Raw genomic sequence first — 15,780 nt, 5'->3', positions numbered from 1 at the left:
TTTTACTTTCTCACCAGAAATTTGCGGCCATATATCTGTGACATTGATCGAGAAAGAAATCGTATGACTATTATTCAATGTGTCATCTGTTTCTTCGGAGATGTTTGACTCATTTTTTTTTATTTCGATATTACGTATTGAAAGTCAATCTTTGTAAACATTGTAACGATTTAATTTTAAAATTGTGTAAATGTATTTCGGATTTATTGAATAATCCAACGCAGCAGAAAGTCGTTTATATAGATCAGAACTTGGAGATACAATGCAACCATCATTTCCTATGACATCTTTAAAATCTGTCGACTATAATAATGACATTAGTTTTGAGATAGGGGGCGCCATTGCAGGGAATTAGTCGTATAGCACTGCAGCTATTTATAAATATGCGATACGGCTTAAGATACTTGTCTTTGGTAGAGAATAAATGTACGTTTGTACGAATCGCCGTTGACAGAGTTTCAGTTTGCCTGAACCCGTGATACGCTTAATATGCTACCGATGAACGCATTCTACTCCCGAGTAACGCTGTGCCGCGCGACCACCTAGCGGCGGCGCCTGAACTGCGCCAGCGCTCGAAGTAACGCTAGGGTCCATGGTTTGCCCGCGCGCTCGCGCGCGCGTGATGACGGCATATCAGGTCGCCACAAATACTGCATTCCATTTTTGGCTTACCACGATTTTCTATTCGCCTTGAGTAGCACAATTCGGCACAAGTTGCGGAATTGATTTGTCTATCACGGTAGAAAAGTTATGGAGTTGCAAAGTTTCGCAATTGAAAAATCGAAATTCTTTTTTTGAGTGTATCGCCAATTCTGTTGATCTGACGTCATTTTGACATTAAGCAAAGTTGTAGTGTTCGCCTAGCACAATCCGGCACAACTCGAGAAAATTTGGAAAAGTCACATTTTTTTTCACCCTCATCCCCTTTGGAACGATCCTCGGCCAACTCTCAAGGGTAGAGAAGGTTTTCTTGGATGGTTTCTACGCGCCTTGAGTAGCACAATTCGGCACAATTTGCGGAATTGATTTATCTATCACGGTTGAAAAGTTATGGAGTTACGAATTTTTGTGTTTAAATATCTTATATTTTAATTTTTTTTTCTATCATGGCTGAAGATACATTTAAATACTTCGCGGCACAATATACAGTAACTGAAGTTGCATTCAGCACAATTTTTATTTTATCGATATAATGAAGTGATGGTGCTGATGAAAAAATGTTTTTTTATTATTTATCGCTTTATTTTTTGAGATATGTGATTAGTTTTTGTGGCACAATGTAGCACAAACCGAGCACAACTCAGCACAATTTTTATTTTTTTATTTTTTCAAAATGGCGGTGCTAGTAGAAAAAACGTTTTTTGTGATCTATCGCTTTATTTTTTGAGACATATGATTTATTTTTATGGCACAAGGTAACACAAACCGAGCACAACTCAGCACAATTTTTATTTTTTTATTTTTTCAAAATGGCGGTGCTAACTTCACGCACATTCTCATAACACATATCGGAGGATTATGAGTAGGAATACTATGAGAGTTCAAAGCCATGGGGCAATGAGGGGGGGGAGACGAAGGGGGAATGTAGGCGTGGGGTGTCATACCGCGGAGTGGGTGGTGATCCACGATGTCTGATGTGAGAGGTGGGGGGTCAGCCCGCGTTACTGACCTGGGAGGTGGAGGTCAGCCCGCTAAACTGAGGCGTATTTTCGTTTCGCGACTATGCTAGCGTGTGGTTGAGAGTGTTTTAGGTTGTGACGTCACAAATAGCTACCATTAGTGAAAATAACATTTTACTGCTTCTATGGAAACACTAAAAACGTTTTTGCATTATTTTGCGGTGAATATGAACCAAAGAAAACGGAAAATAGCCTTAGCCTTGTTAATACAATTATTTAAAGGAGAAACCTTCGATGAAGATTTACTCACAGCATATAGTAAATCAGAAGCAGCGTGTAATGTTGCTTTGCTGCTTCGAAAAAAGGATAGGCAACGGCATTTTAGGTTAGGCCATTTATGCGGCGAAGAATGGGTTCAGTATTACTTAGATTGTGATTTTCACCGGCTGTTTTGGTAAGAATCACAGAAAATTCTATGCAGTACGCTATGCTTTGTGTATTGCCTTATAAATTTTTCTCATAATTTTTATAATTAAAACATTTCAGGAATACTCAGAAAATTTACATCTTCTCTTTAAGAATTTTTTATATGTATAAATTTTGAAGTATTTTGAAATTTCTCATCCCATAATTTTTAGAAAATATTTTTAACTTTTTTGATTTTATACCATTTCATCAAAAATTATAAAACAAAAAATCTTAGAAATCTTAGAATATTTCATAATTAACATATATGAAAAATTCTACGAAATGATATAGATGATATACTTTCTCAGTATTAATGAAGTGTTCCAATTCGTATTAAAAAAACTGAATAATTTTGAAAAATTCTGAGAAAAATTTTCATCTGGGTACCCATGTGGTATAATTTTGACTCTATCTTTAATAGGATGAGCAAGGACACTTTTAAGGAACTTGTCAACATTAGTGCTCCAATGTATGTGCAAAATGCAACGTGGTGATGCCTCTATTATTACAGTTGACAAGGCAACACTTATGGCTCTGTGGTATTTGGCTGGTCAGTCAGCAATGGAGAGTGGAGGTGACCGGTTTGGTGTAGCCCCTTCTACAATTTATCATGAAATTCATCGCATTGTAGATATTCTTTGTACATTAAGCCATAAATTTATAGTATGGCCTAAGGAACACGAATGTGCAATTATTAGACAACAATTTAATGACAGAGCAGGGTATCCAGGTATACATGTATACTACTTTGCATTCTGTGCGTTGCTTGCCTTATACATCAATTCTCTGTGTTATTTATCCTTTCACTGTTATCAATTATACAGAAATTATACAGATTACCTTGTGTTTATATTTTACAGGTGTAATTGGTTCTATTGATGGTTGTCACATTGATGTACTTGCTCCAGCCAATGATCAAGAATCGTACACGGACAGGAAGATGAATCATTTTATAATTTTGCAAGGTATTGTGGTGTCGGCTGAAATTTTTTATCTGCAGATAGTGAAACCATATTCAATGGGTAATTTTTGTCTGCAGGTATCTGCACAGCTACCAAAATATTTACCAACGTTTCTATTGGTACACCAGGATCTCGTAACGACTGTCGTGTTTTGAGACCTTCAATTTTCTATAAAAAAGTTATAGAGGAAGGACCTGAGAGCTTATTCTACATTCCCAACAATCATCTTGTTGGTGATAAGGCCTATCCCAACAGAACATGGCTCATGACACCATACAAGTATGTGCACTGTAAAATATCCCACATAGCACGTAATATTTCTGTGATATCACAGAATCATTGCAATATCACAGAAATATTACATATTACTGTGAAATATCACAGAAATATTACTGTGATATTACACAGTGATAATGACATTGAAATATTCCACTGATATCACAGAAATATCACAGAAATATTATTGTGATATTACACAGTGATAATAACATTAAAATATTCCAATGATATCATTGCAATATATTGTTGCAATATTTAATTTCAAAGAACAAGGTAATGTCAAACCACGTTTTTATTATGTCTTATTAATGCAACGTCACTATCTCTTTGATTAATTTCGATATTTTTAGTATCCTTAATATTCTTGGTAATTTCGGTATCCTATAGAAGAAATCAACTTACAAATAAAATAATAATGTCTTTGCCCTTTCGTGGAATAAAAGTAAATGTTAAGAAAAAAAATTTATTATAAATTTATTATTAGTTTAGATATTTACTTAGTTTATTCCTTAAACTGTATATATGTATAAACTATAATGTACGCTCTTCTATGTAATCTATCAATTTAATTGTTGCTTTACAACTCGATCAATAATGATTTTATTAAAAAATTACAGAAAAACCTTTGTATTTATCTTATTGTCATTTATAATTTTTACAGGAGCACAAAATTGATTTTAATTTTTAAAAATTTTTATCATGAGGAATTTAAAAAAAAAATATTTACAAAAAGTTTTGTTAATACACATTTATTATTCACTTGGCAATAAATATTTCAAAGTATATTAAGAAGTTTTTAAAAAAATATACATTTTTACGTTATTTAATATTTACTGCTCGGTACATTATTTTGTGAAATAGTTTATTCATTAATATTGATTAGACTATTATACACCACAGTAAAAGGTTTTTCAAGTTAATTAAAATATTAAATTTCCAACAAATTTTTCTTTAGATTTCACTTTTTTTCAACTCTATTAAAAAATATGATTATATATATTCTATCATTAATTAGGTATTTTACAATGTTCATTAATTCTATGTATGTATATAATGTTGCGGCTCGGTCACCGACCGTCACAACATACGACGAAACAAGCGAGCACGTACACAGCCGCTATGCGGTCCCGCCGTGTGTATAAGACTCCACGCAAACAAGTGAGTGCTGGCACCACCGCTAGGTGGCCGCGCCGCTGGAGACCTTCTCGTGAGTCAAGTGCAGCCTCAGGTGTTATATCTAGACGCCACTGCGGCCGACCGGGCCAACTCACCACGACTCACTAGCTCACACTTCAGTGAGATTTTAAAGAAAATTGTTGCTTGTTGTAATTTGGAAACAAATACTTGTTCTAATTTTTTTCCAATGTAACGTCCCTTGAAAAAAAAGTTGATAAACTTGTTTCAATAAACTGATTACTGATCAGTAACTGATTATATTTTGTCAGTTACTGATCAGTAATCAGTTTATTGAAACAAGTTTATCAATTTTTTTTTAAGGGGTACGTGTGGAACGCTGTTCCATATAAAATTTTATATTTTTACATGTAAATAATATTTTGTATTGTTATTTAATCTTGAACATAAATTAAAATTATAATTCAAATTGAATCTTTTTTAACAAAAATGAAAAAGGATACAAGAGATTTTTTTGTAAATTAAACATTTATTACGTTTACATTATTGTATTCTGTTTTAATAAATATAATTATTTTTTTTATGTTTAATATATATTACATGTAACGATATGAAAATAATAGTAAGAATAACAATAAAAATAAAATAAATTGAAATAATTTATTTATTTAATTTTTTGCAATATTATTTAAATATCACATAAACATCACAGAAATATTGTGAAATATCACAGTAATATTACTATGAAATATCACAGTAATATTACTGTGATGCGTTTTCGCGGACATTTTGATATTACTGTGATATCACAGTAACATTTCGTGATATTTCTGCAATATTTCATTTGTAATATAGCAATGTAAAAGTGATATTGCTATGATATCACTGCAATATTACGTGCTATGTGGGATATATGACTAATATTCATATAAAGAATGTACATACCTTTTAGTTCATATATTATTTTTTTATTTCTAGGGATTATGGAAATCTCACTTTGACACAAAGACGTCATAACTTTGTTCATAGTTCAACAAGAATAGTCATAGAACACGCATTTGGACTTTTAAAGGGACGATGGCGATGTCTGCTGGGATTGAGACTCAAACGTATTGGCAGAGTTACAAACTTTGTTTTAGCATGCTGTGTACTTCATAACTTTTGTTTTCTACATAAAAATACTGTCATTGAAGAGATGGTGAACGATGATAGAAGGATGCGACAACAAGATATAAGAGAATACTGTGATGCAGCAAATATAGAGATTGCCAAACAGAAGAAGGATTGCATTGCCAACTTGTTATAGCTCAATTAAAATTTTTTTTCTTTGCATGTGATAGTGGATTAAAACAATAACTTACTTTAAGAAATTAAATGGAACTTTTTATTTTTACTTTAAAAAATTAAATGAAACTTTAAGGAATTAAACGGAACTTTAAGGAATTAAATAGAACTTTAAGGAATTAAATGGAACTTTTTATTTTTTCTCATACATTCAAAATTAACATTTTTATATAAATATTTCAGAATGAACATGTGGCATTTATATATTTTAAAATCAACATGAGCCGGAGTATTAGCACCATCATATACTATGTTTACACGGCCCGACTTAAAGTTGGTTTATAATAGCCGTAACCGTAAGAAATTGGCCAATCGTAGTTGATATATAGAAGAATAATCGACTATGATTAGCAAATTTCTTACGGTAACGGCTATTATAAACCATCCCTTACGACGAAGTTATAACATCGTTGTTAATAAACTGGCCAATCACTGAGTATTCCTCAGAAGAATGGAAAACCTGTGATTAGCTAGTGTCATAACATCGATGTTGTAACTTCGGCGTAAGTTAGGCCGTATAAACATAGTAAAAAATACATCAGACTTTAATAATACTTAAACAAATGATCGCCTGACAGCAAATACTATAAAATAATAATACTGCACTTAATACTAACTAGAATCACAAAAGACATATATAACTTTGGCAGCAAAAAAAAACTTGTACTCTAGTTTAACTAAAAAAAAAAAAAAAAAAAAAAAAATAGGCCTAATGTAATTGTAATTTTTAAAATACAAAAACAGTCTCTCGCAAATTGTTAAAAATAATTATTACATAGTTATAATTATTACTGTTATTGATATCTCTATAGATATTTTCTTAAAATATATTTAAAAAAATAGCAATTAACTTTATTAAAATTTTTACATTTAACTTTATTAAAATTTTTTAAAGTTTTTTAAACTTTTTATAATTATCTCTCATTAACATTAAGAATATCAAATTATCAAGATACAAACTCCGACAATATAATTATATTAAACTTCTAAATTTTGTAAACACAAATTTGTAACAGTTGAGTAATTCTCCTACGTCTCCAAAACACAATGTAAATTAGCGAAGGAAAATTAGTCTTTAATGTGAATCTTCCATTACTGCTGTAATAGTTTGGAGAAAATTTCTAACATTTATGTTTTTGACTCATTTTCTTGCTCCATTTTTTGAGCAAGAAGTTGTATAAGATTTTCGTTCTGCGTTTTTCTCTCGTTTGCATCCTGTTTTAAAAACTCCAATATGGCACTGTTGTCAATTTTTTGTTTCTTGACCTTCGTAGTATTTTGTACTTTCAGAAAAAGACTCACTTTATTCTTGTTGGAAATCAATTGTTCTCCTTCGTCATCAGACAGAGGCTCATCAGAATCCTTGGCAGGGGGTTCTTGAGGATATACAGGTGTATTGCCTCTTGAAGAACCACTTGTTGATGACGATGAGGTCTCATCAGACATTGTATCCATTAAATTAACTGGAATCGCCTTAGCAGAATCTTTAATGATGTCTCTGACTTCATCATAAAATGCAGGCTTCTTCAGCTTTCCAGATCCAGTTCTCTTCGGCCCTCCATTCTGAATAAATGTCATAGTTTTTCCTTCTACATTTCTCCACTTTTGAGAACAAACCGTGCCCGGGTCTCGATCACCAAAATTATAGCCCAAAGCCATCATTTCTTTGGCTATTTGTGTCCAAACGTTTTTTTTTTTTATTTGATTTATCTTTCAGAAGTGATTTAAAGCGATCACTTCCGACTAACTTAATCAAAGTATCGGTAGCCTCTATATCACGGGCTGAAGGCTTACCCGAATTCTTCACCCATATTTCTTCAAGTGGATATACTTGTGGTTTATTCAGATGAATGACCGATGACTGCTGATCCTGTACAATTCGTACATATGGCAGACATTCGCGCATTTGTTTAGTGTCTGGAACGACAACAACTGAATTGTCTGAAAATAGTAGAGTTTATTAGATTATAATCATTAAAGTAATTGAATTAATGCCCAATTTCTTCACACTTCCTGATAGCTATCTTCCAGATAGATATTGGTCAATTAATTACGCGGGAAAAAATTGTTCATGTATAATTATATAGAATTATATATAATTATTTATCAAATATGTCCATATATATTTGTTTAAATATATTTAATCATATATAGACATATAAATTTTTTCCGGATAAAGATTCATTTTCTTTACTGAGACCTCTGATTACATATTTAATGAAAGTTATTCTTTGTACTACTAATTTTGACACAAAATGTATTAAAAGTTTAGTAGAAATTATCATATTTTCTGAGAGATATCTCATGGCTAAAGTTATCTTGAGGTTAAGAAATTGGGCATAAATGGTATATTTCTAATATACTTACTTAATTTATCAAATACTAGAAGCCCCGGATTTTCGGGGTCTTCTGAGACTTGTAAATTGCCAGCATCATCCTGGCATAGCACATGTTGATCGGTGTTTAGGATTATGCTAGTCATTATATATTATTTAACACGTTACGTACGAAATTAGGAGGTTAGAGAGGCAATATTTTCGGCGATTCCCGCCAATGCCGCCAAACACGCAACCGCAAACACGCAAACGACCGTCTGGGTTTGGTTGGATGTTTGAGTCCAACCACTTAAACGCGTTAGCATCGATGACGTTACAACCACAAATGAAAATGACCGCAATCGCTTCTGGTTGGTTGTGGTTGGGAAACGAAAATACGCCTCTGATCACGCATGGGAGTCAGCCCGCGGTCCTACCAGGGAGAGGGAAAATGGGTGGTGATCCTCATGGTGTAGTGGGTGGTGTCACCCACTAACCAAGAGGACTGATTGATAGGTGGGGTTCACCCGCGCGGCAGAGTGGTATGTAACCGCCGAGGATGATGATATTGGGAAGAGGGAAATCCCATGGCTACGAACCGGCGTGTAATATATTTTTAAAATACCGCGGCAATTTTTATGGCGATTTCCGCGGCGTTTTCCGTGGCGTTTTTTGCGACGCTTTTCTACGGCGTATTTTGCAGATTCTAACGCGTTGATTTTCGCAGCTATTTCCGTGGGGCCCGCCACCCCCGCTGTCCCCGCTGCGGCTCCCGCGCGCGACATCCGCGAACGGAGAAAATAAAAAAAATTTTTTTAAACTTACCGCCTCTGTTCCGCCATAGCCTCGGTCCACTGCCGCCTCCGCCACCGCCGCCGCCACCGCTATAACCAACACCACCACCACCACCACCACACTTTGCACCTAATTGTTCTCATTCTCCTTCCTCTCCCCCTCCCCCCCATTCCTTAACATTTCTTTTAAAATTGCCTCTCCCTCTGTGGCATATTGCGTTGCTCTTAATACATTTCCCCACATAGAGCGAGGAATGATGGAAAGGTAAAAAGACAATGTATCTAAAATATTTTCCTCTTCTACCTCTTTTTCCCCATTATCTTCCTCCTTTTCCTCTATCTCTTCCTCTTCTTTCTCCTCCTCATTCTCCTCCCTCTGTTCCTCTTGCTCCTTTTCTCTCTCAAAATTTAATACAATTTCATTTTTCTCAAGATTTATATTGTTTTTTTATTATATCGCAACATGCACTTTATCACTCCAGAGCACAAAAACCATCAATCGTCCTTAAATGCGCGACGGTATAATTGCGACTAACAAAGAGCTCGCTCAGCGAAAGCATCTTTCGTCGCAACGCGTACTTTGACAGCGGCTAATCACAAAGTTATATGATTACATTGAAGGCAAAGATGAAAGATATACGATTACATCGTAGGCGAAGCAAACGCTGCTACTTTACGCTTGCTATTATTATATTATATTATATTATATTATATTATAATTGTTTTATTGTTCCTGAATCCATTTGAAAGACAGTATTCCAATTCATATAAAGTTCAAGTCTCGTAATTTTCTAACCTACCGTTCGAGATTTATAGAATTTTCTTTATTAAAATTATATTTGCTTATGCAGCTTTTAGGCATGGCCTTGACAATGCTCGAATCACCGATTCTTGCTTGTGCAATGTTATCGTTCGCGTAAAGCAATCACTGTCAAGGCTATTCTATAAGAGACTGCACTTGAATATTAAATAAAAATTATATATTTTTTGTTCTGTAACTTTTGAACGGCAGTTTAAAAAAATGAGATTCAGGGATTGAACGTTTGAAAATATTATGTTCTTTGTGGAAGTGGTTAGACAAATGTATGTATTGCCGAAAAGATTTTAATTATTGTATCTGTCCGTGTGGTACTTTAATTGTATGCGTGTATATCCGTGTTCGACGGCAAGAATTATCGCCGCGGCAGATTTTTCTGATCTATCGGCGCAACTTGTAACGCCAATAAATCGGAATTGGGTAAACTTAGAAAGCTGAAATCTCGCGATCTATGTTCTCGAAGGTCTGCTTTAGGTCAAACATCAAATTTGGTAATGAGGTGAATTGGCGGATAGCGGCAATAAGCCTTGACTTTTATTTTATATTTGTAATATTTGTAATACTAATAATTAAAAAATTTTTGTATTTCAATAAAAAATAACGGAAAGTACTAATACTAAATGGCATAAAATACGTGTCTTATTATTTGCAATAACTTATCCAAAATAGTTGCTACAAGTTTCCATTTATTATCTGAAGAATTTTTAATTGTAATATTCACACGTACAATGCACATTTAAAAGGAGATATACCTCTCTCCCTCTATGTATGTATGCGTGTGTTTACGTGGAAAAATAATTTCAACGAAATTCATCATTAGCCTTAAACACATATCGACAGGTTGTTCGTGGCACGCGTCGCTGCAAATATGCACCGGCCACTTCTCCCCTCTGTTATATCGAGATTTCTAATGTAGAGACACATGGATGCAACTGTATACAAATCTAGAATATTCTATGGGATCATCGAGTAGTAGGGATAGATCTTTCATGCCCTCGCTAGATGATGCTATTTTTGTCAGACAAAAGACAATGTATAATAGATATGTAATTAGCACTCGGACATCAATAGATGTCTTTGAAGCATATCAAATCTATTATCGGCGGTCAAAGAAATGATCGATCGTCACAAAGACAACGAGAATAATGTGCAAGTGAACTTTGACGAGTTGCCCGACGATAGTAGTGTAGACAGTGTTATCAGTAAAGACCGTGAGAATCGTGTAGTAAAAGTCGTACCTAGTGCCGAATTATGCGTTTTAGATGATCGCACAAAACACTGCATTATTTAATTCTGTTATTTGACTGGATTAGCTTTGTCTGTATGTGCATATTGTATGGCTCGACTCAATGACATTGAACTAGGATCTATGAACGCTGTTCAAACTCACTGTACAGATTCTCTTGAACGACTTGACGGTAATTACTGCTCCAATTGCAGAAGACCCATGTATATTTTTTTCTTTCTATAGACGGGCGCTCATTCGCTAATTTTAACAACATATAGCATGGAACAGAAGGCTCAGATCAAAAAATGACTCAGGACTTTTTGACTTGGATTCGTGTCCTCTAACTCGCGATATACTCCAGGTCCCTTTGTTTTGTTACACCCTGTATAATATTATATTAACCCTTCTTTTAAATATATACGTTGTCACAAGAAAAACATCAGTATTGTATTACATAAATTATAAAACAAAATGCTATAAAAGAAACAAAAACTTATAATATTGCATATTAACCGTATTGCAATATTTCTTAATTAACAATACTGTAAAGAATACTGTAAAAAATTAGAAAACAAAAACTTTTGATACATTGCAAATAAAATATACTTAAATTATAGAAACAGTCTTTGCAACATCTTTGTACTTTATCACATCATATCACGTCTGTTTCTTTCTTCTTCCTCGGCTTGATATAATTTTGATAAAAGTTCGATTTCTACTTTAGAACGTGATTGATAGGACAGCCTACGTAACCTTTCTGCCAACCGCGATACAAATCCGTCAATAGGATTTGGCTCATAAGGTTTTGTCAAAGAATGAAGAAGAACTTCTTCGTAGTCTTCTGCATTAACCCTTTTTCTCTCTGCAAAACAAACAAGTGCAAAAATCAATCATGCATTCACAAACATAAATATGCAAGTTGAATAATAAAATTTTTACTTTTTGATGTAGATGCTGTTGGAGAGACGCTAGATATTGATGTGTAATTATTATCGGAGATAAAAGTACCATTGTCGTCGAAATTGTCGAAGTTGTAACAAAACGCCCCTCCACCTCGCGCGCACGGCCAGTCCACTCCGTCCACCCGAGCAATACACCGGCAGAACGACACGTGCGCGCACCGAGCTAATCTGCCGTCACGATCACGCGGCAGCACGCGCGCCGCCCGTGGCGTTCGGCAACGCTCCCACTCCGGGCCAGCCGACCGAACGCACGGATTGGTCCGCCCAACCGTGCGTTCGGATATATAAGCCGGCAGTGGGAACGCCGAGTCAGATCTTCCCGGTCCGCCGAATCCGACAGGTCGAGTATCCTCGACCACACTCCGACTCCCAAGAGGACGAGAATACTCGCCTCATCCTGACTCCCCTCGACGAGCATCCTCGTCGTTCCGGCTAGCCGAGTATCCTCGGCTAATCCTGTCCTACCGAATACCGTACACAGCCAATCACGGCGAGCATCCTCGCCGTGCTCCGTAGCCGAGTATCCTCGGCGAATCACCGCCCACGACGAGCATCCTCGTCGAGTCCGCAGGCTGGGTATCCCTAGCCAATCCCATCCGTCCTCTCCCTCAGGGAAGAGTCTCTCGTAACCTAAAGCCTCGTCAGGGCATCCGCGTCCTGACGAGAACTTCGCCTCTTTTTGCACGAGGCGGCTCGGGCGAGACGCGGAATCGTCGCCGTCGCTCCGATCCCGCGCTCCGCGGCTCCCCGACCACCCCGGACACCGAGTCCGTTTCAAACCACGCGATTTAATTTAAGTTAGAGTTACATGTATTCTTATGATTTCGTAGTTCTAGTACTTCCGTTCTTATTATGTCTCATTATAAGTTAGAATTATCTTTTGTCACTTTGCCGATTCATCTGTACTCTCGCGGTTATTAATTCTTGTTTCGAACTTCAGTCTTGGCTCTCGCCTAGCGCGCTCGTTAGCCCACGCGTCACCGTGCGCTCATCGTTACCACCGCTCGCAATTCCGACCGCGCAGCGGCAATTGGTCGCCGCGACCACCGCGAGCCAATCGCGTCCCCGCTAAGGCTGGGTCCACTTGTCACGAGGCGTTAGCCGCAATCAGCTATGAGGCTACATGTAAATATCACATCCAAATAAAGATCTAGTATTTTTATTAACTACATACCGAGTGCGATCATTATACCGAACCCGACCAATCCGGCGAGCTTATCCGCAACCGTATCCTGACACCTACCAGAACCGCACGAAAACCACCAGCGTTACATGGCGCCCGAACAGGGACCGTTTTGAAACCGATAATCGCACCCGGAAATAAATGCCTCTCGCCGAGTGGACCGAACAGCTACCGCGAGACCAGCTCGAGTTGTTAGCTCAGACTTATCAGATAGAGACGACCGGTACACTTGACGAGTTACGATACCGCGTAACCCGTCACTTCCTTACGATGACCAATCCGAACCAGTCCGCTGGTGCACCCGCGCCGGAAACCGCGAGCCCGTCCCCACCGGTCACCGGAAACGAGTCCCACTCGCATAGTAAGGTCATGAATCAGATACGCAAATGGGGTTGCCACTTCGACGGTCGCGACCCTCTGTCGTTCCTAGAGCGCGTAACAGAACTGCAAGAAGAATATCAATACACCGACAGCCAGATGAAGGCCGGATTGCCAGAATTGAAGGGGGATGCTCTAGCGTGGTATCGAAATGAGCGAGAATCCTGGGAAACATGGACCGACTTTACCAGCGCCCTTCGACGGCACTACCTACCGCGGCGATACCAAGCCAAACTAATGCGCGAAATACAAGAACGCCGCCAACAACCCAACGAGGCTTACGCCAAGTACGCGACCGCCCTACTTACGATGATGCGGCGCGCCGGGGGTTTTACCCAGGCAGAAAAGGTAGACCGCCTGTACGAAAACCTGCGGGCGGAATACAAATTGTACGTGCGCATGAGCGACGCTACGGACCTGGCCGACTTGGCCGACCAGGCTGCCGAGTTCGAAGATATCTCCAGGGCCCGGGAGAGTGAGGCCCGTGCCGAGAGGAAAAAGGTTAACACCGCTACACCCGCCGACATCCCGCCCTACGACCGCGCAACCGCCTGCTGGCGCTGTAAGCAGCGCGGACACAGCTGCTTTGAATGCAGGAGACCCGCTTGCAAATTTTGCTCGCAGTGCGGGAAGGACGGCGTTCTCACGAAGGACTGTCATCCTCGGGCGGGAAACGCCGTACCGGCCGGGGATATCACCACTCCTCGGCCCGAGTCCACATAGAATACACACCACGACCGCATGTACCGGTCCGCCTGGGACGACACCGGATTTCCGCGTTGCTAGACACCGGGGCCGAAGTATCCATCATCAACCGACAGGTCGCCGGGTACGCCAAGGGGATGCGGATATGGCCGCAGGAACAGGAGGAAGCAATCCACCTAGCCGACGGCACCACTGCCACCACGCCCGGCCGCGTCAAACTCCGCCTCCGAATCGCCGGCCGTCAACTCGAACACACTTTCCAAATTCTTCCGTCCTTAGACAGCCCGATGCTCATAGGAACCGACCTATGGGCCCGACTACAGATCACTATACCCCCGCCAACTCTCCAGCTCCGAAAAACGCCACCCGCGGCGTACTCAGTGACCCCGGGCATGGTAAGACGAACCGCACAAGAGGAGCGGGAGCTCCAAGCCTTCCTGGCCATGGAGTTGGCCAAGTTCGAGGAGGTGCGAGGGCCGACCGACCAGGCCAGCCACCAGATCCGGCTGAAAACAGACGTACCGATCAAACAACGGTACCGACCGCGCAACCCGGCGATGCAAAGCATCATCGATGAGGAGGTCCGCAAAATGGAAGAAGCCGGTATTATCGAGCCATCAACCAGCGCATGGAGCTCCCCGGTGGTTATAGTGCGGAAAAAGGACGGAAAACACCGTTTTTGTATTGACTTCCGGAAGGTAAACGAAGTCACCAAGCGGGATGCGTACCCGCTACCGCAAATCCCCGCCACACTAGACAAGCTGCGCGGGGGCCAATACCTCACTACGCTCGACCTACAGCAAGAATATTGGCAGATTCCACTCACGCCCGATAGCCGGCCAATCACCGCCTTCACCGTTCCGGGCCGGGGCCTAATGCAGTTCACCGTCATGCCTTTCGGACTGCATTCGGCTCCGGCGACGTTCCAACGTTTGCTCGACCGAATACTAGGTCCAGAATTAGAACCGCACGTGTTCGTCTACTTGGACGACATCATCGTGACCAGCGCCACATTCTCCGACCATCTGCAGCACCTGCAGGTAGTTTTTCGGCGACTACGCCAAGCCAAGCTCCGGTTAAATCCGGAGAAATGCCAGTTCTGTCTTAACGAACTTAAATACCTGGGCCACATCGTGGATGGCCAGGGAATCCGCACCGACCCCGACAAGGTTCGCGCCGTCGCACAGTGGCCAACCCCGACAAACGTACGACAAGTCCGACAATTCGTGGGACTCGCGTCATGGTACCGCCGCTTCACACCTAGCTTTTCCGAGACCGCCGCGCCACTCATCCGCCTCACGCGAAAGAACGCCCGATGGACGTGGGGACCCGACGAGGAGGCCGCTTTTCGCGAGCTCAAGCGCGCACTAACCTCCGCGCCCACCCTCGCGTGCCCAGATTTCTCGCGCCGGTTCGTCCTCCAGACAGACGCCAGCACGTACGGTCTTGGCGCCGTCCTCTCGCAGCATTTTGACGAGGGGGAGCGCGTCATCGCGTAGGCCAGCCGATCGCTCAACGGCGCGGAGAAGAACTACAGTGCCACCGAGCTCGAGTGCCTGGCCGTGGTGTGGGGCATCCGGCATATGCGCGGT

The 15,780-nt window shown here is 39.8% G+C and overlaps 2 protein-coding genes across 2 annotated transcripts; one reads left to right on the top strand and one right to left on the bottom strand.

The window, feature by feature from the left end:
• Positions 1-2,567: 2,567 nt before the first annotated feature.
• Positions 2,568-5,768, top strand: LOC105207154 (putative nuclease HARBI1). The gene is made up of 4 exons (XM_039453126.1): positions 2,568-2,817; positions 2,948-3,052; positions 3,127-3,328; positions 5,441-5,768. The coding sequence occupies exons 1-4, from the start codon at positions 2,568-2,570 to the stop codon at positions 5,766-5,768; spliced, it is 885 nt and encodes a 294-aa protein (XP_039309060.1).
• Positions 5,769-6,913: 1,145 nt separating this feature from the next.
• On the bottom strand, positions 6,914-7,508 carry LOC120358606. The gene has a single exon (XM_039453231.1). The coding sequence runs from the start codon at positions 7,466-7,468 to the stop codon at positions 6,935-6,937; it is 534 nt and encodes a 177-aa protein (XP_039309165.1). The 5' UTR covers positions 7,469-7,508; the 3' UTR covers positions 6,914-6,934.
• Positions 7,509-15,780: the final 8,272 nt, after the last annotated feature.

This window comes from Solenopsis invicta, chromosome 8, assembly GCF_016802725.1.
Source record: "Solenopsis invicta isolate M01_SB chromosome 8, UNIL_Sinv_3.0, whole genome shotgun sequence".
NCBI classification, from domain to species: domain Eukaryota; kingdom Metazoa; phylum Arthropoda; class Insecta; order Hymenoptera; family Formicidae; genus Solenopsis; species Solenopsis invicta.
Note: the sequence above shows the minus strand (reverse complement) of the source record. Positions and strands in the feature narration are given on the sequence as shown.